The sequence below is a fragment of the Nothobranchius furzeri genome, chromosome 16 (genome assembly GCF_043380555.1).
Source record: "Nothobranchius furzeri strain GRZ-AD chromosome 16, NfurGRZ-RIMD1, whole genome shotgun sequence".
Taxonomy (NCBI): domain Eukaryota; kingdom Metazoa; phylum Chordata; class Actinopteri; order Cyprinodontiformes; family Nothobranchiidae; genus Nothobranchius; species Nothobranchius furzeri.
Window position 1 is genome coordinate 29,216,104 of NC_091756.1, and position 26,983 is coordinate 29,243,086.

General features: G+C 42.0%; 1 protein-coding gene across 2 annotated transcripts in view; it reads left to right on the forward strand.

Moving 5' to 3' along the window:
- Positions 1-546: 546 nt before the first annotated feature.
- Positions 547-26,983, forward strand: part of cyth3a (cytohesin 3a) — a 48,538-nt gene continuing 22,101 nt past the window's right edge. The window contains exons 1-7 of one of the 2 annotated variants that reach the window (XM_015963579.3): positions 547-764; positions 16,992-17,074; positions 19,895-19,959; positions 20,269-20,335; positions 20,502-20,620; positions 22,994-23,074; positions 23,148-23,260. In XM_015963579.3, the coding sequence (XP_015819065.1) occupies positions 746-764; positions 16,992-17,074; positions 19,895-19,959; positions 20,269-20,335; positions 20,502-20,620; positions 22,994-23,074; positions 23,148-23,260 (547 nt within the window). In that variant the 5' untranslated portion in view covers positions 547-745. Of the gene's footprint in view, positions 765-4,865; positions 4,989-16,991; positions 17,075-19,894; positions 19,960-20,268; positions 20,336-20,501; positions 20,621-22,993; positions 23,075-23,147; positions 23,261-26,983 lie in introns of those variants that run through there. The other variant, XM_070545524.1, reaches the window with a different exon arrangement.

A 26,983-nucleotide genomic window follows, 5' to 3' on the forward strand; every position in this document is an offset into this window, starting at 1 on the left:
TATAATGCTGGTTTTGTCCATGTACTAGTGCCCGACGTCTTCATTTAACTTATTCTGCATCCTTTTGGGGATTTTACATGTTTGTTTGTTTTCACGGTTTGTTTACACTCATAAGTCCAGCGTAATCACGTGTGACCCAAGCCTTATAGGTGGCATTGTTTTCTAAAAGAGGCTAAACAGGATTGGAAAATAGCCTTTTTAGCCCCGTTGACTTGCATTCATTTGTTCTTTGTTCCACAGACTCATGGGTGTGACTTTTAGGTTCCCTATTTCTCCAAACAGCAGATGCTCTGGACACCTGATAGTTATTATTTATGACTTGTACACAGAAAACAAAACATAAAATGTTAATTAGGCTGAAATGATGTGAAATAAGCATTTTAAAATATATTTTTCATTCACGTTTTTTGCGTGTGCGCGCATATATGGTGTGTGTGTGTGTGGGGGGGGGGGTTACTGCCAGTGGGGGCGTGGCTTGTTGACTCCGCCCAGGCGGAGCAGATGATGATGGCGCAGAGGCACGGAGCAGCAACAGTCTCAGATCCGGATTATAGCCTCCACGCACCGGGATCTACGTTCGCGTCACTCAGACTCCGGTTTCTGTTTACTGTTATCATTTCTCCTCTGACAACAACGCGGCGGACCACTTCTCCCATCTGTCCGTGAACGCGCCACTGAGTCCAAGAGGCTCCTGAAAACAGAATAGATCTACACCTTCTGCTGGACGGCCAGGGCGCTCCTCGAAATGGATGAAGACAATCACGGTAGGCTGCTGCTGGCTTCCCGTGTGGATGGATGGATGGATGGATGGATGGATGGATGGATGGATTGATGGATGGATGGATGGATGTGCCAGGGTGCGCCGATTATCCGTGGTTTTCTACAGACATAGCCAGAAAAACACCCAGATCGTCTCTGAACCTGAAAAAACAAAACAACAATGTTTCTCTCTCATCATCACAGAGAGATTCTGCTCGTGTTGCAGCTAAAGAATAATCTGTGTATGCTTCACCTTCTCCATCTGTGATGATGTTCCTGGAGCTTTGAAGCTCTCCTATCTCCTGGTTCCACTTGAAGCCTGTAAACCGGTGGAAGTTGATAAGCTATCACAGCAGGCTGGCAGCCTTCAGAGCCCCCTCTGCAGCTTTAGCTCCCAAACATCTACCCAGAAGCTACAGCTATACAAACACTCAGACAGAAGGGAACAGTCTTCAGTATCTTTAGTTTTATCAGCAGCTAGAAAGAAAAACAAGTAGCAGTAACTGCTCATGATCTAATGTTTCGTTACACATGACAAAAAAGGACTTTTTAAGACAAGGATGACTTATTTCTGTAAATGTTTTTTTAAGGATCCTCAAATCTTTAAGAAGTTGTTACAAACTGGAAAAAGTGCAATCTCTGGCTCTTCACACAGCCCGTTACTGTCCACATCAGTTAGAGAACGCTTCACTGAGTTGGGACGGTATGGTTAAGCTGTAATGTTAATGTAAAGTAGAAACGTTTAACTTTTTATCATCTTCGTCAGATTTTATTGGATATTCGTCTAGTTTAGTTTAATGTATGTTTCAAAATAGAATAGAGTCACTAAAATATATTCTATTAAATGGTCAAGTCAACAGCTTTACACTTGGAGATAACTTTTGGCTCATGGCAGTAAAATATGACAGAAATGACAGGAAATATGACAGAATCACATAGCATTGATTTTCTCCATCATTTTTACTGAAACAGGCAATTTTATTTCAGAAATACTTTAGTTTTTGGGAGATGCATGGTGGAGCCGTTGGTAGAGCTGTTGTCCTGCAGCACGAAGGTTCAAATCTGACGGGCAGCCTTTCTGCACGGAGTTAGCATGTTCTCCCTGTGCATGTGTGGGTTTTCTCCGGGTGCTCCGGTTTCCTCCCACAGACCAAAAACATGCATGTGAGGTTACTGGAGACCATAAACTGTCCTTAGGTGTGTGTGTGTGTGTTTGTCTTTCTCTCCCTGTGATGCACTGGAGATCTGTCCAGGGTGTCCCTCGCCTCTCCCCTGTTGACAGCAGCAGTGACCCTAGTGGTTCAGATGATGGATGATTATTATGAGAGATGGAATATTATTTCATATTTCAGGTTTTAAACCGTTAAAAACCACAGAAATGTTCTAAAATATTTAAAAAATATCTCAGTTTTTAATCTTCCTTATGAGCAAAATTTGAGACCGACATTAAATCAGCTGAAATGTTAATCCAAAAGATGTGCTGCTAGGGCATTAATGTTAGCACTGACCAAAGTGCACAGCTTCTAAAAATGATACTGTAACTGTCTGATTATTAATCCTGAGGATGTCCGTCGTGATTCCATACACTCTCCAGATTGTGCAGTTGGATGCTAAAAGTGGATAAGACGCAGCCCTGTGGCCACATGGAGCCCAGATCACTGCTCACATGGTGGCTGTGGCCCAGTGTCAGTTGTATCATGATAGCATCACAGCACACACGTGCAGAGTGTTTCTGAGCTGATCCATCTAACCGACTTGTGTGGCTGCAGAGGAAGTGTAGTGTCAACAGTCTGGTAAGAGCCTGTGTTTAAAGTCAGACGTTTGCACGTTCACTTTTAATAACAAAAACTGCATTCATGCTGTGCTCTTCACGCTTAAGGATGTTTTAGCCTATGGAGAGCCAAACTTTATGAAGTATTGTCTAACCTTCTGCTTCTATGAGGCCAGTTCAGACCAATGACTGGGTCATGTGACAGGAAGTCAGTTATCAACATAGCTTGTTGTAAATGTTATAAGATCTCTCTAGTGCTCCCTCACACTCTCATTGGCTTTCACACATCGGTTTCTCATGCACGCTCTGATATGCCGGCATCACAACATAAGCACTTGGTGCTAAAACTGCCTCTACCGAACACTTCCAGCAGCTCAGGTCAAAGCTTTGTCGAATTACTGAAACTGAGAAAACACTTGAGCTGCTGCAACAGTTTGAGTCTGAAACTTATTGTCTGTTGAGATTATGGAAAATTCTGTGTTTGTATATATGACTAAATGTCAGGGAGAAAGCTTTTGAACAAATAATATATTACCTGTTATAGAACAGCCTCAGTTTAGAGTAATAGTGACTAGTTCTGACCATTTTTGAGCTAATGGCTAATCACAGCAGCTTCAGTTCCAAAGTGGATTTCTGCCTCTAGCTGTAAGAACAGCAATAGCATTTTATGTAATGCTACTTATAATAACAGCAGGCAATGACTTATTAGAATTTTCAGTTTTTTGCTAACAGGTGCTAGTAATGCTAACAAACTACCACAATATAAATAGAATAATTTGCCACCACACAGTAAAGTCATGTTAGCAGAATAAAACTGGAGATAACCACTGAGCAAAAGACTACCAGATGGGATCAGGCTCAGTGTGTCACATCTAAAACAGTCCTGGTGGAAACAATCTTTAAACATGTCGTGTTCGCACAATTTCTGGCTGCACACTTAAATCGTTTAAGCACTAACGTCTTCATTTAGCCTGTATAATCACTGATTCATGGAAACACTTCTTATCCATCAGTTTAGGATGACATAGTTAAATCTTCTAAAGTTCCTGTGTCTCATGCTAAACTGGATAGCTAGCTCTGCTGCAAAGTTTCTGCTACTTTCTAAAGATTCATTTTAACTCAAACCTTTTGTTGTAATCAATGTGATAAGTTTTATTAACCTTGATGCTCTCGCAATTTTTATTCTGACTTTAATTTATCTACAATTGCTTTGGGTTAATTTATTTATTTAAGCCACTGAAACTAGCAGTAGAGCTAGCTGTTTGTAACAGTCCCAGTCAGATTTTAATCACAATTCTACTTGAATAATCATGTAATTTGACTTTTATTGCAGTGTGAACATTTATAACAGGTTAGATATGTTCTAAAATGACAGGAATCGACCTTGAAACTAGCTCCACTGCAACTAGCTGTTTGTTTTGGTCTGTAGTACTAAACTCTCTATTTTATGTCTCTGCTACAGTTATCCCTAAACCAAACGAAGCTTCAGACAGCCACCATCTCTGGGTCTAGGCTGTAGCGTGGGATTCACTAGTACATGTTTCTGGCTCTGCTAATCAGAGTTGGCGCTCCTCTGCTCAGCTTGCATGCAGAGCAGACAGGGCCTGGCCTCCAAATGGCTGGAGTCAGCAACAGGCTTTAAAAGCGTGTGTGTGTGTGTGTGTGTGTGTGTGTGTGTGTGTGTGTGTGTGTGTGTGTTTATAACTTGTGTGTCTATTATTAGTAACATCATATAGCTGGATTGAGAAGTGGGAAAAACTGAAAAAGCAGAAATTAGCTGTAAAGCTGAGAGCTGATTGGATGCTTTAATGTTAGGCTTTCATAGATCGGTTCTCCTCTCTATCTCTTGGACTTTAGTCACTTGTATTTAACCCTCTCAGGCTCAAAATAGGTTTTGATAAAAGGACGAACAACAAAGTCCTTCAGGGGTACTTCTGAGTTTAAAAATGCTCATGAAATACGTATGTGGAGTAACCAGGTAGGTAGGTTTTAACTGTTGCAAATCTGCAACGCCTGCCTCCAGAGGGTTAAGGGTTAGACTAAATAAATACATTTAAAAAACACCCTACGCCTTTGGATAAAGTTTTCCATGGTGTTTTTTTCTGTACAGAATGGTTTGTTTCTTGGTAAATACACACATAACGAGTAAAAATGCTGGTTTTAGCTGAGCTGCGAGACTCTCCTGTCCACATTTCCTGTTTCAGTGTCACATGTTAAATCAGTCAGCAATATTTTTCCTATTTGACTGTGGGAAAAGTTAAATGAGAGGGGGCCTTCCTTCAATTCTTCTGGTTTCTTTGAACCAAACGTCTGAAATAACAAATGGTATCTGACTGGAGCTTAAATGTTTTTCTTGGGGGACATGCTAGCACTGACACACTGCAGTCGGTGCAGGATCACACATTCACAGACACCCTGTGGTTCCTCTGCTCCCTGCAATAAAAGAAACACAGTTCAGGTAATCTGAAATCTTATGATTAACCATAATTGTTGTTACCTTAAATCTGCTTTTATCTTTCAGCTCAGTTCAAAATATAATTGTTTAGAGATACATTGAAAAACTGGATTGTAGATGGAATTTTCAATATTCTATGGAGCTAGGATTGGGACAATATTACATGTAACTTGTAACAATTTTTGTTGTAACTGTAACTTTTGTTTTGTAGCACGTAACGTTCAGTACGTAACATTTTGTATCTTGCAGAAAAAAAATCTGTGTGCAAGTTTGAAATCGAAACTCTCAAAATACATCTCAGTCTACAGTTACATGTTGCAAAATCAGAATTATGTGTTACAAAACAAAAGTTACAGTTACAAAACTTGGTACAAGTTACATGTTGTATTGTCCCAATCCTAGCTTCATAGTATTCAGCAGGATCATTTTAGTCTGTGATCAGCTAATGTGAAAGTTAGAAACCAGAGTTTTTATGCAGTCCATGAATGCACAGTACTCAAGCAACAGTAAAATAATTAAATTAATATAATAATAAAACCTCAGAGTCTTGTTCACGAGTGAGGGAAAACTGAAGCGCGAGATCGATAGGCGGATTGGTGCTGCGTCTGCAGTGATGCCGACGTTGTACCGGTCTGTCATGGTGAAGAGAGAGCTGAGCCAAAAGGCAAAGCTCTCGATTTATCGGTCGATTTACATTCCTACCCTCACCTGTGGTCATGAGCTTTGGGTAGTGACCGAAAGAATGAGATCGCGGATACAAGCAGCTGCAATGAGTTTTCTCCACAGGGTGTCTGGGCTCTCCCTTAGAGATAGGGTGAGAAGCTCGGTCATCCGGGAGGGGCTCGTAGTAGACCCGCTGCTCCTCCACATCGAAAGGAGCCAGTTGAGGTGGCTCAAGCATCTGGTAAGGATTCCTCCTAGACGCCTCCCTGATGAGGTTTTCTGGGCACGTCCAACTAGTAGAAGGCCTAAAGGAAGACCCAGGACACTGTGGAGGGACTATGTCTCACGGCTAGTCAGGGAAAGCCTTAGGAGTCCCCCGGAGGAGCTGGCCCAAGTGGCTGGAGAGAGGAAAGTCTGGGCCTCCCTGCTTAGGCTGCTGCCCCCACGACCCAACCCCAGATAAGCAGCCGACAATGGATGGATGGAAATAATAAAACCGTCTGAACCCGCCATCGCTAAGTGCAAGTTCACTCAATAACAGATCTTGGGAGGATTCATTTCAGTTGGTCCAGAAATCTGCAGTGAGGCTCCTAACTGGAACATCACCCCTATTCTGATGTCTCTGCACTGGTTACCCATTAACTTTATTAATCATCTTTCATTTGTTCATGATATTTTACTTTGTTTTTCTGATTTAGTATTTCTGTTTTAAGATCATTATGATTTTATGCCTTTAGGATTTGTTTGTTTTCTTTTTGATCTATGTGAAGCCCTTTGTGATTCAAACTTTTAAGTTGATCAAGAAAAATGTGTTAGGTATGTAAATCTGCAGGATCTGCAGTCGGTATCAGGCCACAAAACCAGAGTCAGTGCATTTCCAGTGGTCTATGTTCATCATTTTCTGTAGATTAGAGACAAAGTCAGTCTACCTGCTGCCACGGCGTCATGTAGCGGAGTTATTTAACCTACATGATTTTCTACACAAATTGATAATAAATTAGATTTACACCTTTAATTATTAAGAAATGTGTTTTAATTATCTTAGAAAGCATTCATGGAGGACATCCTTGAGATGGTTTACTCTATCGTTACCACCCATAGTGTGTGTGTGTGTGTGTGTGTGTGTGTGTGTGTGTGTGCGTGTGTTTTGAGGATTAATTTCTGATACCAGGGACAGTTTAGTGTTTGTTGCATTACCCACTGCTTTTAAAGGTGCTTGTATACCAGAGGTCAGGTGTGCAATATGAATACGTTTTCATAACTTGGTGAATGATTTTGACAAGCTTCAGGATTTTCCACAGAGCAAACAGCACCCATGATTGGGTTTCAGGGCTCAGCTCAAGCGCTGCTACTTTTAGTGTTCTTGCACCTTAACAGGTAACCTCATGAATCATGGTTAGGAAACTTGATTGAAAGATATTTAAAGTGGACTTGACGTGGCAGTCGTGTTATTCTGGTCTAGAGTTGCAGCTGATGCTTTAAATGGAACAACTCCTAAAGCTCAGATCCTTAAATCACTCGAGTGCAATTATGTCAAAACTGTCATATAATATTAATATTAGCAGGTATAACACTTTAGAATGACTCATGTGGACTATTATAGATCTAGCTGTTTGGTTCTTCTGAAAAGCTGCTAAAGAGGTGTGACTGGGTTTGGAGTTGATTGTGACTGTAGGGAGTGTGTGTGGGAGGACTCAGTCACTTGAAACTAAGTGTGGCTGCTTTCACCATGGGAGTCTGGTTGGCTTTAAGTGAGTGTCTGGTTGTCAGAAATCTGATTACTTTTCTGGAATAATGCAACAGTTTTTGCAAATTCCAACAGAAACAGCTTTGCTTAAAGTTTCCAGTGACATGATGGCTGAAGACAATGGGGAGTTTACAGTCTTAGTATTGTTGGATCTTTCTGCAGCATTTGACACTGTTGATCACAGCCCCTTAATTAACAGACTTGGTGACTCAGTGGGGATCTCTGGAACTGCTCTAGACTGGTTTAGATCGTATCTTTCTAACAGAAGCTACAGTGTCTGAATAAACCAAATCATGTCAGATTCTACCGATCTGTTCTGTGGGGTACCCCACAGCTCTGGTTTGGGTCCACTGTTGTTTCTACTGTACAGACAGCCTCTTGGACAGATAATTGATCTTTTTCATAGTGTCTTCTGTCACCTGTATGCACATGATATTCAGTTGTACTGCTCATTTAAGGATTCTGAGTTTTATAAACTATCTGAATTACTAGTGTCTGTCAGCTATCACCAGCTGGCTAGAAGATAACTTCCTTCAGTTAAACCCTGAATAGACTGAATGTCTGATCATTGCCCCTAAGAGCATGGTTCCCTTGATTCGTCAAAAACTTGGTTGTTTATCTTCTGCCGTCAAGTCAAATTTGAGGAATCTGGGTGTTATTTTTGACCAATCAATGTCTCTTGAAGGTCACTCAGAAACACTGGTCTGAAAATGTTTTTATCACTTAAGAAATATCTCTAAACTGCGAAAGTTGTTGTCAAAACGTGAATTTGAAACGGTTATCCATGCCTTAATCTCCTCCCGTCTAGATTACTGTGACACACGTTTGACATTTTTTAACAAAAAAAGCCCTTAACCACCTTCGGTTGTTCCAGAACTCTGTAGCGAGGCTCCTAACTGGAACAAATTGAAGAGCACACATCACTCCTATTCTGATGTCTCTGCTCTGGTTACCAATTAACTTTATTAACCATCTTTCATTTTTTTATGACATTTTACTTTGTTTTTCTGAGTTTGTATTTCTGTTTTAAGATCATTATGATTTTATGCTTTTCGGATTTGATTGACTTGCTTTTGATCTATGTGAAGCCCTTTGTGATTTTCTGTCTGTGATGAGTGCTGTATATTGCTTACTACTTTGTCTCCTCATCTGCAGTTGAGGTGTGCTTCTCAAGAGGAGTTTTGGCCCAAATGATTAGATTTATTCAATGTTTAACTAAGTCAGTTCTTAGAAATGTAATTAGCATCAGCTGAGATCCTCGGAGGTCAGTTAAAGTAGTATCAGTCCTATATGTGTTAAAGCCGCCCTTCACTTCTACCATATTTTGTGTCTGGAGTTTATGCACAGCTCAGTGCCTCCCCAGAAGCCTCTTTCTAACAAGACAAAGACAAAGAGTCTGAGGTGTTCAAACAACACATACATCAATCTGATGGGAATAAACCTGCGCAACACACCAAAAGGCCCTAAATAATCTGGTAGCATCATGATTCTGTACACAAATGAGTTTAAACTCAACAGGTTCAATGTGTTCTAGATAGATGTGAAATAATATTCACAGATAAGGATGCCAGACACACTGTAATGTTAAAATATCTGTAACAACGCTGTGATGGTTAATCACTGAGGTAGCTGTGTTTCAAGGTTGTAAGGGGAACCTGATGTCAGCAGAGACTATGTATCCATGACGTGGAGGCCTTGCTGTGTCTCGGTCTCTGACAGTCTGGAGTAGGACGAGCCACTCTAGCTTCACACCCAGGCAGTGTTCCACCAGCGTGGTGTGGTCTTCTAGCACATCCTGCTTCCTGACATGGTGTGAGAGAGCTGTGCCAGGATAGGCCCGGGCTCCGATGTAGTCATAGGCATAACTGGTAATACGGTCACAGGAAACCCTTATATGAGGAGTCCCAGAGGCATAACTGCATGATTGTCTTCATGCTAAAGAAGGTTTTCCTTAATACTCCAGCCCTATTCTGTTAGGTTGTGTTGGTTGTGTGAGCACAGTGGGGTCTTGAAATGCTAAAGCACATGTAAAGAGTTGGGAACATTGTCATAAAAAAGAAACTGAAGTGAGGAAAACGTGGTGGTATTGCAATTGGGCTGCATGGTGGCGCAGTGGTTAGCACTGTTGCCTCGCAGCACGAAGGTTGCAGGCTCGAAACTCGGCTGTGGCCTTTCTGCGTGGAGTTGCATGTTCTCCCCATGCATGCGTGGGTTTCCTCCGGGTACTCCGGTTTCCCCCACAGATCACAACATGCCCTATAGGTTATAAGTTGTAAGTCGCTTTGGATAAAAGCGTCTGCCAAATAAATAAACATAAACGTAAACCAATATGGTTGCAAACCATTTTTGTATTCAGCAGTAGTGTTACAATATGATTTTGTGCAGCCTTGCTAAAACTAAGAGACACTCTTAGTCTGTTAGCGCTACGCTTTTAGCTAAATTCAGTAAAACACTATTTTACAAAGAGGATAGACTCCGACAGTCTATCCTTTTAAAAATCCCCTCTACACGGAAGATAGAAGCAGTCGGTCTCATATCTGTGCTGGTTATTAGCTGTGCGTCTCATATGAGTTTAATGCATTTTCATGTGAACATCAGATCAATTGGACATCTGTTTCTGTACACTTGAGTGAAGAAAGAAGTTCACCTAGGGTATAAATGCCTTTCAACGCCCAAGAAGACTAAAATAGATGTCTCCTTTGGTCCAACAAATGAGCCTCCTGAGTGTTTTAAAGCACAGGCACTAAAATGTGCTAAACTGTCGTCTTTACGATCGCCGCGGTGACCCAGTGGGCGGGCTGTGTTGTTTAAAGGCTTAAAGGACAATTTGAAATGAACAGAAAATCACTGAGACTGCCAAGATTATGGGTTTTGTGGTAAACATTAGAAGATTAAGCATAAAGTGTACTATACCACATGTAACAAGACAAATACACAAACACAGACAGCGGAGAGGAGAGACATGCAGGGATTTAGTCAGAGCTTGTAACTAACTGGGCTTCACATATGGAGCCGATTAGAGGAGAGGGGAGGCTTTTCCACACGTCGCCATCTCCATGGTAGTGTGTGAGAGAGGAGACGTACGGCTCTCGTGCTGTAAACAGAGCTGTAACTCGGAGTTATTACTTGGAGCTGTTAGGAGGAGGGGACTGGAGATAAAAAAAGGCATAGCTAATTAAATGAGTCTGGGGAAGAGAACACTAAGAGACAGTAGGAGAGCTACTCTGTGTTCAACTTAGTAATCTACACCCAATGCCTCTGGAGGGGGCGTTAGGAGAGACAGGACCCAGCTGACTGTCATGACCAGGTCTGGAGGCTGCAGGGGCTCTTTGTCATCCTCTGGAAAACACCCAGCTTGTTCTCACCTGAACTCTCAAATGGCTTTCACCAACTATTACATAACCTCAGCTGCTAGTTACCCTCAGACTGCTGTTTAATAACGGCCCAAGCCTCTCTCTGAAGTCACGCTACTCGTATACGAGCTCTGGACTTGAATCATGACACGCTGCGACTATTACAAAAACGGATGTTTGAACATACACAAAGGTAAGAGCTATGCATGAAAATAAAAATGTGAGAAAATATTTGTTTATTAGTCCAGACTATTCATTTACATAGAGGGGGTGGAGCGTAAAACATATTCTGCAGCCTGCCAGTAGGGGGAGCTTGTTTTGGTTCTGAGAGGGTCTGGAAACAGATCAGAGCAACTCTCCACTGTAAACACGTGGTAGTTTGTGCGTTTTCCCTTAAAGTAGTCCAAAAGTCCAACCAAGGTTGGCTAATTAGCCTCTGTCTAGAAACCATCTGTACAAAACAACAGCTGCATTGTCCTCACATGCAACATTTTTAGTGTTGTCGTTGGAGCCTCATCAGGAGCCTTATCTCCTGATCTGTAGATAATCACAATAAAGCAACTCTTTATTCTCAAACTCCATGATTAGTATTATTTGTGAAATTATAACTCACCGCCCCGTTTCCAGGCAGTTGCTAAATCATCGTAAGACCTTCCTGGATAGACTCAAGGCCGAGTAGAGTTGTTGTTGTTAAGAAAAGAAATTAGATTTGTGTCTTACCCAGGTAATATTTTGTTTCTCTACCTGCGTTTGGCTTCACCGGATATTAAAAACTTTATCTGTTGTTGGGTGGAGAATGAAAAACCACCACAAGGCTCATATGGACGTTTCAGATGATAGATGCTAAATCAGAATGTTGTGATTGCAGAGCCGAGGGGGTTTTATTCAGTGTCTTCCGCTTTCCTTCCATGATGAAGGTCTGAGTGTAGAGCAGGGGTAGGGTTAGAGGCCTTGAAACTTTGTCCCACCAAAGCTGATAGCAGATGTTCAGATACATCAGCTTTCCTCTCCTGATGTCGGGACATTGTGTACGGACCACCTTCTACACAGCAACACTCGTACTAATGCGGCCCCAGGAGGGGGTCTAAACCCGGCAGATTAACAGACACAATCAGTGGGGGGGGGGCTCTTTATCTTTCCGAGCCCCAGATCCTGCTTGTGACCCTAGAGTTAGTTAAAAACGAAAGGGCTCCTCAAATCCCTCTGGTCACGCAAAGGGCTGCCCGTGGAGCATTACCCAGCAGCCTCTGCTGCAGTTCAGCTCATAACATTTGGAGCTTTTGTCAGATGTAAACCGTTTTCATTGGCTGTTGCTTGAGTTTTATTTTTGGTTTCAATTATCTTTATATGACCCTCATGTCTTCCTGTAACCTTCCCTCTGACCCTTTTGGCCTTTGCCGATCTTCCTGCACTATAGTCTGCTGCTAATCAGGCCTTACCATTATTTCATCAAGAGTCAGAGTATGTTGAAGTCGGGCAGCAGGTATCCAGTGGGAACATCTGCAGTTATACACCACGCTTCCTCTTGGATCGCCTTGTACGGGGCTGGAAGAGCGTTGGGGAGTGTGTGTGTGGGATTAGAGCCAGCTGGTGGAGTGTTTGCACTCATGTGCGCTCCCACCACATGTCTCCGACTATATAATATGACCCGAGCGCGTCTGTCCGCTCCGAGAGGGATTGGAGCAACAGGCTTCAGATTAGGATCCTGACACGCAGGAAGATTCCTTTGCTTCCTTGCATTGTAGCACATTGGAGGATAAATTAAGTAAATAGGTCCTCTTTTTACATTTTTATGCTGGTCCCCTTTAAACTCATTCTAATGGGTAAAGTTGCCCATTTAAAATCATTGGATCAGGATAATACCACATGAGTCAGGATCAGAGCCCGCCTTAAGCGAGCGTAGGATTTTCACTGGCTTTAGGGAGGCGTTTAATTTGTTTTTTTACCAAGTGATTACATATTTTTTCTCTCTGGCTCTGTACACCTGATTGGCTCTGAGTGACACAGGCTGAGAAAAGCACCACAGGAGTCATTACAGTCTCTCGCTTTAGCCGAAGCGCCTCTGGGTTCAGTGGGTGTTCTGCAACAGTTGGTAGGTTTGGGTGTGAAGAGCAGCATCGGATTTACTCTTAAAAGCAGATTTGGACGGATTTGGTTGTTAGGGTGAAATGGCTGGAGGCTCTTGTTCTGTGGAGGCATCAGATGGAGCCCCTCCCGAATAACCGTGCTTCTCACCCTTACTCATTTTAGCTGCTTGTATCCACGATCTCATTCTTTCAGAAACTACCCAAAGCTCGCGACCATAGGGGATGGTTTTACACGTAGATCAACCGGTGAATCGAGGCTTTCTCTTCACCACGACGGATCGGTACAACACCCGCGTCACCGCAGTCGCTGCACCAATCCGTCTGTCGATCTCTCGCTCCATCTTTCCTTCACTCGTGAACAAGTCTCTTTCTGAATCTTTGATTCCAAGTACAAACTGAATGTACAATGAAGTCTGAGTTATCTAAATTATCATCTCATTTGCCTCTATTTACCTGGTCATGGGGGCCACAGCCTTATTAAGGAATCCCAGCTGTTTTCAAACTGTCGTCTCCCCAGCCACTTTGTCTGGCTCCTCCGGTGGAATACCCGGTTATTCCTGGGCCAGCCTAGATTTATAAACCCTCCATCTTGACCTGGTCTGCCACTGGGTCTTTGCCTGCAAGAAAATGCTCAAAACTTCTCCCCCAGGGTGCATCCAGGTGAACATCCAAACCACCTCAGCTGGCTCCTTTAAACATGGAGGTCCAGCAGTTTTACAAAGGATTTCTCTTGAGATTTCTGCCCTCCTCAGACTATATCTATGCAGAGACACTCTGGGGGGAATGCTTTCAGTTGCTTGTATTCATGAAATTGGTTGTCGTCAACACCCACAGCTCGATTATAGGTCTGAAATATAGATCGACATCTAAATTTGGAGCTTTGCCTTTCGACGTAGCTCCTTCTATTTAACCAAATGGGTTGGCTTCATCATCACAGCAGAAGCTGGCCAGATCCGCCTGCCAATGCCCTGCTCCCTCATTCCCTCACCTGTGAATAAGACCCCCGGCATAGTTAAACTCCATTTGAGGCTTCCTCTTTATGAATTACGAGACAAAAACTGCTTCTATTATAATGGAACCAATACAGGTTACCATAAAATCATGAACCTATTGATGCAAAATAAGTAAACATAGATTTGTTGGAAAAAAACGGAGCAAAAAGTTGCTATGCTAAGTCCAGATGTGGAGTAAGTGCACACAAAGAAGGGTAAATACTGCTGGGCATGGCGACAGAGCATGTGGGGGTCATACCTAAAAACAACCGTGTAACATATTTTATCATACTCATCATACTCAGCCTGTGTGTTTTGTCCTCATGCTGCCATTTTACTCAAGTTTACTGTCAAAACCACACAACACACTTGAGTTTAGCATTCAGCATGGACAGAGGAGCAACAGTTAGCAGTGATCTCCGCCTATTTGGATTTTAGTTGATCTGAGAATGGTAGCGGTTAGCTTTAGCCTGCATCAGTGCTTGCCAAATACACTAAACATACATCCTGGACTCACTCATGGAGTATTACACAGGAAGTATGGTAATAATTAAATTAGTGGACCACCTCTGCAGAAGAAAACACCCACATGACCAGACACAGTGTTAGCAGGGCCTCCCTATAATCACATGTGGGGTTTTGAAAGACTTAAATTTGATGCAGTTAGAGAAGCTGAGACTGACAGGAAATGGCAGCGCTTTGCCATTAATGTTGGTGGAGTCTTATTAAAGTGAGCGCCCTCCTCTTTTCATTAGATTTGTAATGAATCAAGATTGTAATCAAGCTTATGTTGCAGCAATCGGAAATCTCCATTTGCTAATGCACAGCCCTGGGCTTGGAGAACAAGAGGAGCCCTGTTGCTCTTGGCTGATTGTTAAAGTGCTGAAGTGGTCTTTAGAGCAGTTTGCTTCTGAATTATTGAAGATGCACAAGAAAGAGTCCTGTTGCAGTGGTTTTTAGTTGGAAAAGGGCAGTTCTGTGACTGCTGATGCAGTGTTCGTAAAGGAGGATTAGTGTCAAAAGTGAATTTGTGAATGATTGGTGGATTACTTCAAACATTTGCAGCTAATTGGACTGAATATAAGATTTGCATAAGGCAGTTGGACACCACGTGAACTCACTAAGTGTCTCTGTGAGTCACAGTTATTTCAGCTTTGGAGCCACAAACTAATAAACAGAAATCCAAATATTGCTGGTCGCAGTGCAGAAACAAGCCAACCAGCATACAATATTTAACCTGTTAATAGCAATTATTTTTTTATTTTGCAGCAATTAAACTCCATTTGTAACTGTTATTTATTTAATTTCAGCTAATTTTCTCAAGACCACACACTCCCAACCCTAGATTTAGGAACTACTGGATCATTTGATGCGTTTGTAGCTGATTCATTCAGGGCTATTCAGTTGAAATATTTGGATGTTTTAGCTCCAACACACCTGGTTTTAATCAGCAGGTGATTTACAGGCTTCTGCAGAGCTTGATGGCCTGCTGAACTGGTGATCAACCATGGAATCTGGTGTGTTGGAGCTAGGAAAGAAAAATCACATCGTATACAGAAACAACTTGAGAGCTTACTTCTCACTAGCTATTAGCGTAACAGTCATGAGCCTAGTCCTCAGAAATCACCTAAATGTTTGATTATTTTTATGAATTGTCATGACTCCCAGACTGACACCTTCCCCTCCCCTGCGTATTTCTGCTTCTCCTCAGTTCATTGTTTTCACCTGTGCCCAATTCCCCATGCACCTGCCCCTCGTCTCCTATCAACCAGCTCATGTGTGTATAACCCTGTCTGTGTCTCTATTATCGGTCCATTGATGTTGTCAGCGCTGCCCCCCCCCAACAAAAGCTTTAACTCTAAGGTGTTAGAACTTTTCAAGTCAAGTAACAAAATCATGCGTTTCCTCGCAATTAACAAAAATGTGAATTTTTTTAAAATTTATTTATGAAATTATATTATAGTGATTTTTTTTTTACTGCTCAAGGAAAGGCATCAAATGAGCAGAAATCTGAACACTAGAATGTGTATTTTTATTGTCCTGGAAATGCAAATCCCTCCGACGGATAGGCTACCAATTTCTATTAGCTAGCACTTATCGTTTAGGACAAACACAAGTGCTTTTAGTGCAGGATAAGGGGTTAGGTTAATGAAACTTTAAAGAGTCAACAAAACTGTTAAAAGCACTAATTGGGGTTTAAAACCACATTCACAGCACTCACAGTGGTATTACATAAGGGCTGAGAGCTAGCTGGAGGTTAGCAATGCTAATTAGCATCTTTCTCTTAATACAGGCAACTGTTGTTCACTCAGATCCTCCTTTTACTGACCATTTAAAGGTTTTCCTTAAAGGAAATCCCAGAGCTGCCTCTGCTGTAGACCTGTTCCTCCTCACGGTAAATCAGGACAATAGAAGCACCTTTGTCTTATTTGTCCTTATTTGTAACAATACCCTGAGCATCCTCCTTTTCTGCTCAGCGACATTGTTTTACTGTAAATAAGACAGATTCCAGCTTGTGAGGGGAAAATAAGTCATGTTGTTGTTGTTTCTTATAGTAACACAGCTTTAAATGTTCCTTTTGTTTTGTATTTTAGCATCTATAGAGGTTTATGCTGGACCTTTTACATTTAAAAGAGCTGGAGATTGCTAGAGTTTGTTTAGGGTGGAATTTAAAAAGTCCAAATAAAAGCTGGATGGAAGAAAATCCAGACTAAAAACCACAAAGCAGAGACATTCACCCTTGGCTGAGGAATCTGGGTCGCAGGCTGCGTTAAATTCCCACATTCAGATTTGATGAACGAAAACTTAATCTGGATTAGTTTTATTAATAGCAGATTCCCCTGAGCCAAATGGAGAAGGAGGGACGTGGCAGAGTGGAGTAATTAAGACTCCTAATGAAGGCAAACTTACAGACTCGTGATATTTGCTGTTCCGGCGGAACAAGGCGAAACAGCTGCAGCTCCCAAAGGCAGACGGTTCTTAAATCTGACATTTAACTCATTTGTAGTTTCTTTTTTACGTTTGTTTATTGTATTTTTTTATCCCTTGGCTTCATGTGACAAATGAGTCTTTATTTGATTGGGTTTAGTTTTGAAGCAGGATTCAGTAAAAGCTGAATGGAGATAGAAATGTGAGCTGCCAACAAATCTGAGCTTGTCTTTCAGTTCCAGAGGATCTGTCCCTGGTGGAGAGGGACGAGCTGTCCAACATCCGACGGAGGAAGAAGGAGCTGCTGGACGATATTGAGGTGTGTTTTCAGCCATGATGGGTGCGTCGTGCAGCAGTGACACTGATCATCAGACGAGTGACCGCGTGACCTGAAAAGATCCTCTCAAATTTTGTTAAATGATGGCTTGATTTACAATAAGTTAAAGATTATTCAAACCAAGAACGTGTCTTTTACAGATTTACTATTTTAAAGTGAAACAGTTGAGATCTGTCTCCTGTGGAAGGAGCCGTTTGTTTATAGAAGCTGTGCCTCTTTTCAGTCATTTTCAAAATGTGTCAGATTAGTGGTGAGGATGCAGAAATGGGACTGCATGGTGGTGCAGCTGGTAGCCCTGTTCAGCTAGTAGGTTGCAGGTTTAAATCCCGGCTGCAGCCTTTCTGTGTGAAATTAGGGTTTCCTCTGGATACTCCAGTTTCCTCCTGCAGACTAAAAACATTCATGATAGGGTGATTGGAGACTCTGACTGGGTCTGAGTGAGTGTCTCTCTGTGTGTCCCTGTGATGGACCAGAGACATGTCCCGATGCTGGAGTCACACACCAGCTCCCTGTGATCCTATAGGATGACGCGCTTCAGAAAACGGATGGACAGGATCCAGAAATGGTCTTACTATCAAAACAGTTCTCTGTAGATTGTTTCCTGGGTTGAGAAACCGTTTTCTGCTTTTTCTACAAGAAGTCGTTACTTTTCTGATTGAGTGGATCGTCCCGAATCACTGACTTTACCGTGGAGCAGCTGATTTTTGTAATGTCCAAACCTGTTATTAGTGATGTAGCGTTTGGTAAATTGAGTGCTTTAAGAGCTCAAGATATATTACCTCTACTTATGACCAATAAGCTGTGATACTCTATTTAAATATAAAATATCAACCCTGCTTGGTCTTTATTGTATTTATCAGAAGATTCTAGGATTTTTGCTTTATTAAGTAATTGTGCACACTTTGTTTTTATTCCAATAAGAGTCAGGTTTATAAAAGTAAGAATTTATTTTACAAACAATTAAAACATGACAAGTAAACTAACATTTACTGTGAGTGGATGGAACTAAATGCGATGTATGAACCTATGTGTCAGTGTGGTGTTAGTCAGAACTTCCTTAAAGCTGAGTTCTGGATGTAAAAGAATTTGGTTTGCATAAACTATGAAGTTCTTATCAAAGACACATCAGACGCTATCTGTCATGTCTACTTCACCCGTTCTCGGGGACCCTCGTGATAGATCCGGAATGTCGAAGTCCTCGAACTTCCAGGCGCCGAGGTCCGTAGAAGAAACTGCAGCCTCACGAAACCGGTCTTAGAGTCATCTCCAGGTCACAACAGAGGATGGAACCGCGCGTCTGGTGGACTCTTAAGGAGTCTAACAATATTAGGTTTGTTCTGCAGGAACTGTTGCTTATCAGCTTCGCAGGTGCACAAAGGTTTTGACGACGTGTCAAAACCTTCGATGGTTAAGGAGGTTTTGCTTCAGATGGCCGGTCTGAAGCTTTCTCTAGAACTGCCGAATCACCCAGGGTGACCCAGTTTTAAGGTTTTGATGTTATGATTTGCACAGCCAATCAGAGGCTGACAGGCTTGAGAGAAGTTACCAAGACAACTCAGAAACACTTCTTTGACCGGATGTTCGGACTGGGTAAAAGACTATTTATGTGTCAGAGTTTAACGTACCCTTACTTGTTATGGTGTGAGTGCAAATGTTATGACCTCGCCATATAAACATGCAGCAATATAAACATGCAGAACCACACTGCAGTCATTGTAGACATAACATTCGTTTAAAACATAAGTCATTGAGCACAGATTAATGAAGCATTTCATTATAATATAATTGTTATAAGTAGCAATAAACAAACGTTTATTTAATGATTATCTATATTATAAGTCATGGAAGAAGTTCATATTGATTTAGGAAGTCATTCTTGAATTTAGCAACTGATCCGAGCTGGAGTGTTCCTTATGTGGAGGCCTTGAGGAAGAAAGTTATTGTTGACATGTCGTTATCTGTCATCAGAGCTGCAGAGTCTGTGAGCTCCAGCTGGTATGAAGGCAGGCTCATTTAAAGGGAACACATGCAGTCTTGTGTCTCCTGTTTGACCAGATGTTGACCAGATGTTGAAAGGTCAAACTGTACCTAAAACTGACCATTGCTGGACGTTACAGTGACAATAAAAAGAGTTTTATCTGATTTGATGCTTTGCTAACACGCCATGCACACAACTTCAGATGTTCTCTGCATCTGAACCTCCCATTAACACACAAATTGCCTTTTTGAGTCTTTGATGGGAAAAAAATTGAAGTAAGACATGGAGACATATAAAAAACAACTTTGAATGGAAAATTGTGAAACGAAGTTCTTCGGAAACGATGTAGCAGCAGTTCGCTCTAAACCAAAAGCAACAATTGTGGTTATTTTATTTTTTGCCTTTTCTTCTACGTTGGTCTCACTTTCTCTAGACCCTGTCATCCAAAATGGAAATAAATAAAAACATTAAAAAGTGTAGAAGGTTTGGAAGAATCTCTGGAAGCTATGTTCTTCTTTTATATTTTGACATTGAGGATGTCCTTGCCACCAGCGGTGATACTTCAGTGTTTCTGTAATGAATGGGATGTCTCCAAGGGTGGCCAGTGTATATTGATTATACATCATAAAAGTTATTGACCTTTTTGTTTTGATCTTTAAATGTAATATTTGACCTTTGAACTGTCTGCTTCAGCATGGTGGATGTCATCAGTGCAAACAGGTCACATGTTTATCTCTGTAGTTTACTCATCAGAACAAAGACATGTCCGACGCAGACGTTCTTATTCACTCTGATCTCATCGGCTGCTTTGATGTTTCTCTCAGAGGTTGAAGTTTGAGATCTCAGAGGTCATGACGGAAATCGAGCAGCTGACATGTGTTGGGGAAAGGTATGTAGAAATGCTGAGTCATGTTATTTATCGGTAGCTCAAACCTGGTGTGAACAGTTTTTTACGTTCATTTCAGTGACCTGGAAATGTTGCAACTGCAAGGCATAAACAAGTAAATTAAAAAATGACTGAATGGGTTTAATAAACCTAATTTATCCCAAAGTGCTTCTATTGTGTTGATGTTCCGCAAAGTTGCTCAAAGGAGATAATTTTTTATATTATCAATAATAATAATTTAGTTTATTTCCATTTTTCAGTAGAAGTTCTGGGATTTAAGTGTTGTTTAATGTTTTTATGTTTGTGTTCCAGCAAAACTTCCCAAAGAAACAAACAGATCGCTATGGGCAGAAAGAAATTCAACATGGATCCCAAAAAGGTGCTCGTGTCTTTATCTCTCCCTTTTATCCAAACTTCCAGCGTCTCAGCAGCCGATTACTTTCCATGCTGGAGTGCACAGCCAGCCACTCTCATGTGTGAAATCCTGTCATTTCCCATCATTTATGAATGACTGCAGCAAAACCTTTTTGTTGTTTTTCCTTCAGGGGATCCAGTTCCTGCTGGAGAACGACCTCCTCCAGCACACTCCTGAGGACATCGCTCAGTTCCTCTACAAAGGCGAGGGACTCAACAAGACAGTCATCGGCGACTACCTGGGCGAGCGGTGAGAACAGCCCTCCACATGGGAGATTTACACCTCTTACTGTTGCTTTAATAGGATATTGTTGGATTAGATTCCCTAACTGAAGGGTGAAAACAGGATTTAACACCCTATGAATAAATCTTTGAAGCAGTGTGAGTCCACTAGTTCATCATCCAGCTCTAGAGCTCAGTGGCATCAACACACTTAAGTGCTAATATGTTAGCATTAGCATGTCTACTTCAGTAAAAACAACAAGTCAAAATCGATCTGAGAAAGACCAGATTTAATCTGTGATCGATGGATGATCGTTGAGAAACGAAAGACAGCGCAGAGCAACCAGAGCTGAAAATGTCACAAAGCAAAATAATAATTATTTTATTTTTATGTTTTGTTTTTAACCAGTCTTTTTATCACAAACAATCAAATGTTTTGACTCCCTCCATCAAACGGGAGGATGTGTACTTGTGAACATGCCAGTTACTAGTTAGTTATATGCCTTTTGTCATAGGAACCATTTTTAGAGGCCATGTTTTTGACAAGCTAAACCTCGTGTTGCTGCCAAAAGCTCCAAAAATATTCTAACTGATGATGTTGTGGGACTGAATGTGACGATGTTTTAACTCATTTCTGTTTGAGATGCAACCAGAACCTTCATTACAGAACACAGCTGGCTTTTGTGGAACGCCTACATTTATTTGATAAATGGTAAATGGCCTGTATTTGATACAGCGCCTTCTAGAGTCCTGGAACCCCCCAAGGCGCTTTACAACACAATCAGTCATTCACCCATTCACACACACATTCACACACTGGTGGGGATGAGCTACGATGTAGCCACAGCTGCCCTGGGGCGCACTGACAGAGGCGAGGTTGCCGAGCACAGGCGCCACCGGTCCCTCCGACCACCACCAGCTGGCAACGATTTGAGGATGCATTTGGGCATGGGGGTGCTGTTGCTAGTTCTGTTACCTCGCTGTGAAAGGGTTGAACCCAGCGGCGGCCATCCTCCATGCTGTTGGCATGTTCTCTGCTTTCCTCCTGCAGACCAAAAACAGCATGTCAGGTTAACCGGAGGCTAGATAGTGAGTGAGTGTCTGTCCCTGTGATGGAAGGGGGACCTGTCTGGTGTCTCCTGACTCTCTGACATAGGCACTGGCCGAGGCAGAAATTGTTACAGCAAATAGGACCTGGACCCATGATGAAGGACGTGTGTCATACACTTCATTTTTCAGGCACAGAAAACACATTGAGCATGCACGTGGTGGAAATCCGTGCTCGTATTGACCGAAAATAGGCCGTCTGCTGAAGGACAATATCAAACCTTCACAGTGATCGTGAGGAGGATTCATCTAACATAGGGAGGCGTGAGCAGCTACAACCAGGCGAGCTGTGGAGAAGAAGAGGAGGAGCTCATTTGCATGTTTGCATTAGAGATGTGTGCATCTGAAATCAGACGCAGGTGCAGGGACATCTAAACCATTATGAAACCTAAGGGGGTTGTATAAATGTCACAGGTTTGTAATATAAATGACTTTCTATGATCTTAAATGCTTATCTAACAGCGTTTCATATATTTGAATATTTTAAAGCTTATTTGACCTATTTTAGTACAAAAACCCAGGAAGGGTTTCTGATGGTTATTAAAATGTATCAAAGAGGCCCCTAGTCACCAGAAATCCCAATAACCGCAGGCTGAGGGTCTACCCTCAGTAATTATCTCTAATTAAGCTTTAATGCAAAGAGCAGGAAGCAGTCATATGCTGAGCAGGAACCAAATGGAGGAAGAGACAGGTGGAAAACAGGAGCCCGATAATCAGAGAACTTTATTTTATAATAAAACGAGTCTGCAAACCCTCCAGAGGACAGCTTCTGATCCGACAGAAGTAAAGGGACAAGACACAACTTTTCTATACAAGGATGGAAAAATTCCCAGTCTTCCTGCACATAAACCATCCAGCGTTATTTCCCCGTGAGTTTGTGGTTTGGTTCAGCAGCAGGAGGCCACATTAGAAGACGTCTGCGTTAGAAGAGACCTGCCCTGACTCCGGCTCAGAGTGATGGACGTAGATCAGAGAAACTTGGACCGCAGGCAGAAAGCAGATGTTGACTTTTCAACAAAAACTCCCCAACAGCCAAACAACAATAGTCTGCGTGGGTTTTATTCCATAAATGTTTTTTGTATTATTTCCTCCAGCCTTAATGTGGCCCCACCCCCACCTCCTCAGCATAAGCAGCTGCTTCAATTGTTTCCAGACCTGCAGAAGGTCTGAATAAGAGCACAGATATGACAGGAATGCAGAGAAAACTGCTTTCTGGATACAGAATCCCTTCTTTCAGGGTTCATACATGCAGTAAAAAACCTCCTCCTGATTCTGTCTCTCTTTCTCAAACTAGGGATGATTTCAACATCAAGGTGCTCCAGGCTTTCGTGGAGCTTCATGAGTTTGCAGATCTGAACCTCGTCCAAGCCCTACGGTGGGATAGAAATGTGAAGATGCGGAGTCCTCATCAGCTGCATTGTGCTCACCTCCACACCTTTCTGTTGCAGGCAGTTCCTGTGGAGCTTCCGCCTGCCGGGTGAAGCCCAGAAGATCGACCGTATGATGGAGGCGTTCGCATCGCGCTACTGCCAATGCAACCCTGGAGTGTTCCAGTCGACAGGTCAGGTCACTGTGGCGTAAAGCAGAGCGTCCTCTCTCAGGGCTCCAGCGGCCCGTCAGCACCAGCTGTCATTCCTCCTCCATGCCTGTAGCCACGGTGGTGGAGGAAAGCTAGAGCATTCCAGTTAGACTCATCCTTTGTTCATTTAAAAAACACTAAATTAGTTTCCCACTTCTTCCTCCTGCAGGCTGAAAGCAGAATCACCTGCTGTAGCTAGTGCTAACAACAGGCTAATGCTAACACAAGCCAACTGATTCTAAATAGGCAACAAAGTAAAAAAAATACACTCCAATAATAATAATAATACTTCCTAGTCCAGCAGCAACAAAGCTAGGTCACCATCAGTCTGTGATGTCATAGCTTGCTTTAGCTCCCTCTGTCTAGTGCAGAAAATGTATACATCAACCCTTCAATCTTATGTATTTTTTCCATGCTTTCGTTCTTTTTTAAACACAGAAACAGTTTTGTTTACCTGTTTTGTAGCTACAGTTTCGCCGACGGCTGCCGGCTTCTTCAGGCTGACGCTGATGGTGGTGCGTCACTTCCTTCTCCGTTTATCTGCGGGCAGCAGAGGACGTTGTCGCCCATTGTCGAATTATGTATTTTTTGCTTTTAAAAGACATTATTTCTTGTTACTGTTGTTACGTTAGTTTTTATTCTTACTTTTATTTTTTATTTTTTGCTTCATTTGCTTATTTTTCTTCCTTCCTCCCATTGTTCTAGTTTAGGCTGTAAATCGAGACAAACCGTGCACAAGTGATTAAATATAGTTAAGTTATTGACCCTATAAATTCAGATGAACTCTGTTTACCAATGCTGCAGATTTCATCATTTTTTTACATTTTCATGAACACAACTTCAAACATCATTTTATTATTTTCACACACGTTTAGCACATTCATCTGTTACATTGTACAACTGTCCGCGCGTTTTTTAGGGAAGCCTGCCCACTTCCCCTGATTTAGTATTTTTAAACGCCTGCTAGTTATCTGAAAACCTGAAAGGACAACCAAAGTAACTTTTTGACCTTAGATGATGTTTTTCTACCATTTTAAAGAACATTAATGATACACTTTAAGCTCTAAATGGTCTCAGTCACCATAATTACAGCAGGAAAACTTTCAGATCAAATTCTAATTTCATTATTTCAAAAGGATTTTGGTGCACATCTGGAAACTAAAAGTAAATTCTACACATTGATCGTGCAGTCCAATATGTTGGACCAAATTATGACTAACATGCAGTTGTAATAGGATGAGTGATGGCCTGTTTTTTAAAAAGCATTTCCATCTTTAAGCCATAAGAGTTCCTGTTAACCAAGGCTCAGTGTGGATTAACCAGATTAAAGTAACCACAGACTGCAGCTGGCTGCAGCTTCACATGAAGCGACAAACAAACACGGGTCATCCATAATGCAGGACGAGTCAGCCTGAGTGATACATGGTTTAGTGATATAAAAAACAACAGCCCTCAGCTACATCTGTCAGTGAATAACTAAATAGCTTTTAGAGACTGTGTGTGTTGCTGCTGCAAGTGGATGTGGCTCCATGGAGGCAGGTTGCTTGGCTGGCTTTGTGCTTTGTGTTAATTGATCACCTGCTGACCTGCATCTGCTAAAAACATAGATGTGAAGGCATGCAAGCACTTCTCAATAAGATGTATTTAAATTAGTCCTTCTTCTAAAATGTGCACTTTGTTTGATGGTGAGACAGTTTGCACTTAATTGATTTTAGTGTAATCTCAGTGGTCCCGTCTGCAAATATGCATGAATATATCATTGTGTGTGTGTGTGTGTGTGTGGGGGGGGGGGGGGGGGGGGGGGGTATCAACATGAGGTTTTGTCTGTGACAGTCATCATGCCGTGAGTTCACCAAAAGACAACATGATCACAGACTTGATTACCGCAAGCCTGAGGGAGCAGCTTGTCTCCTGCTTAGAGGATTTTTAATAGGGCTGCACAATTTATCGTTAATATATCGTTATCGTGATATCAGCATGCGCAATATGCATATCGCAAAGAACAGATAAATATTGTAATGAATGGTCAGCTCAAATGTTTGCTGTACATAATGCATTCTGTCAATCAAACGGAGGCATGATGTGTTTTTAACAAATCAAATAAAACTCTTCACCCATTTGGCCAATTAGGTGGGTTCTCATAGGTTAGACGCCCACCCCCGAGGCGGACGGCACTTATTTTTGACGGTTAGCAAACACCTGAGTTAGTTTTGTTCTGCTATTTCTGCTGATTCAGCCTTTCCACTGATTGCCTTTTCTTGTTTATTTTCTTTTTCCCTTTCCTCACATCTTTTGATTTTCTCATTTTTATGATATTTTTTGTAATTTTTTATGTAATTGTTTTTGATTATTTTTGTTCCGGAGTTAGGTTTTTATTTATCACAAGTAATATCGTCATCACAATATTAATCACTGTTATCGCATATCACAGGTTTTCCTAATATCATGCAGCCCTAATTTTTAACCACATGATTTTAGCCCCATCATGATTTTCTCCACATACTGAGGAGCACGTTTGTTTTCTGAGGGGAGACGGACAATAGATGGTTGAAGATGCAAGTGTGTCGTGTGAGCAGACAGAGACATGAGGAGAGAATGAATGATTCATTTACAAGCAGCCGCTGGTCTGTGTGAGTCTGAGAGCTTTAAAACACAGCAGGGAGACGGTAAACCTGTCTGCTGCACAGTCTGTCTCACACACATGCATGCACACACACACACACTTGGGCACACACATGCACGCATGCACCTACACAGACACATCTACACATACAGGTCCTTCTCAAAAAATTAGCATATTGTGATAAAGTTCATTATTGTCTGTAATGTACTGATAAACATGATACTTTCATATATATTAGATTCATTACACACAACTGAAGTAGTTCAAGCCTTTTATTGTTTCTAATATTGATGATTTTGGCATACAGCTCATGAAAACCCAAAATTCCTATCTCAAAAAATTTGCATATTATGAAAAGGTTCTCTAAACGAGCTATTAACCTAATCATCTGAATCAACTAATTAACTCTAAACACCTGCAAAAGATTCCTGAGGCTTTTAAAAACTCCCAGCCTAAACCGCAATCATGGGTAAGACTGCCGACCTGACTGCTGTCCAGAAGGCCATCATTGACACCCTCAAGCAAGAGGGTAAGACATAGAAAGAAATTTCTGAACGAATAGGCTGCTCCCAGAGTGCTGTATCAAGGCACCTCAGTGGGAAGTCTGTGGGAAGGAGAAAGTGTGGCAGAAAACGCTGCACAACGAGAAGAGGTGACCGGACCCTGAGGAAGATTGTGAAGAAGGACCGATTCCAGACCTTGGGGGCCCTGCAGAAGCAGTGGACTGAGTCTGGAGTAGAAACATCCAGAGCCACCGTGTACATGCGTGTACAGGAAATGGGCTACAGGTGCCGCATTCCCCAGGTCAAGCCACTTTTGAACCAGAAACAGCTGCAGAGGCACCTGACCTGGGCTACAGAGAAGCAGCACTGGACTGTTGCTCAGTGGTCCAAAGTACTTTTTTCAGATGAAAGCAAATTTTGCATGTCATTCGGAAATCAAGGTGCCAGAGTCTGGAGGAAGACTGGGCAGAGGGAAATGCCACAATGTCTCAAGTCCAGTGTCAAGTACACACAGTCAGTGATGGTCTGGGGTGCCATGTCAGCTGCTGGTGTTGGTCCACTGTGTTTAATCAAGGGCAG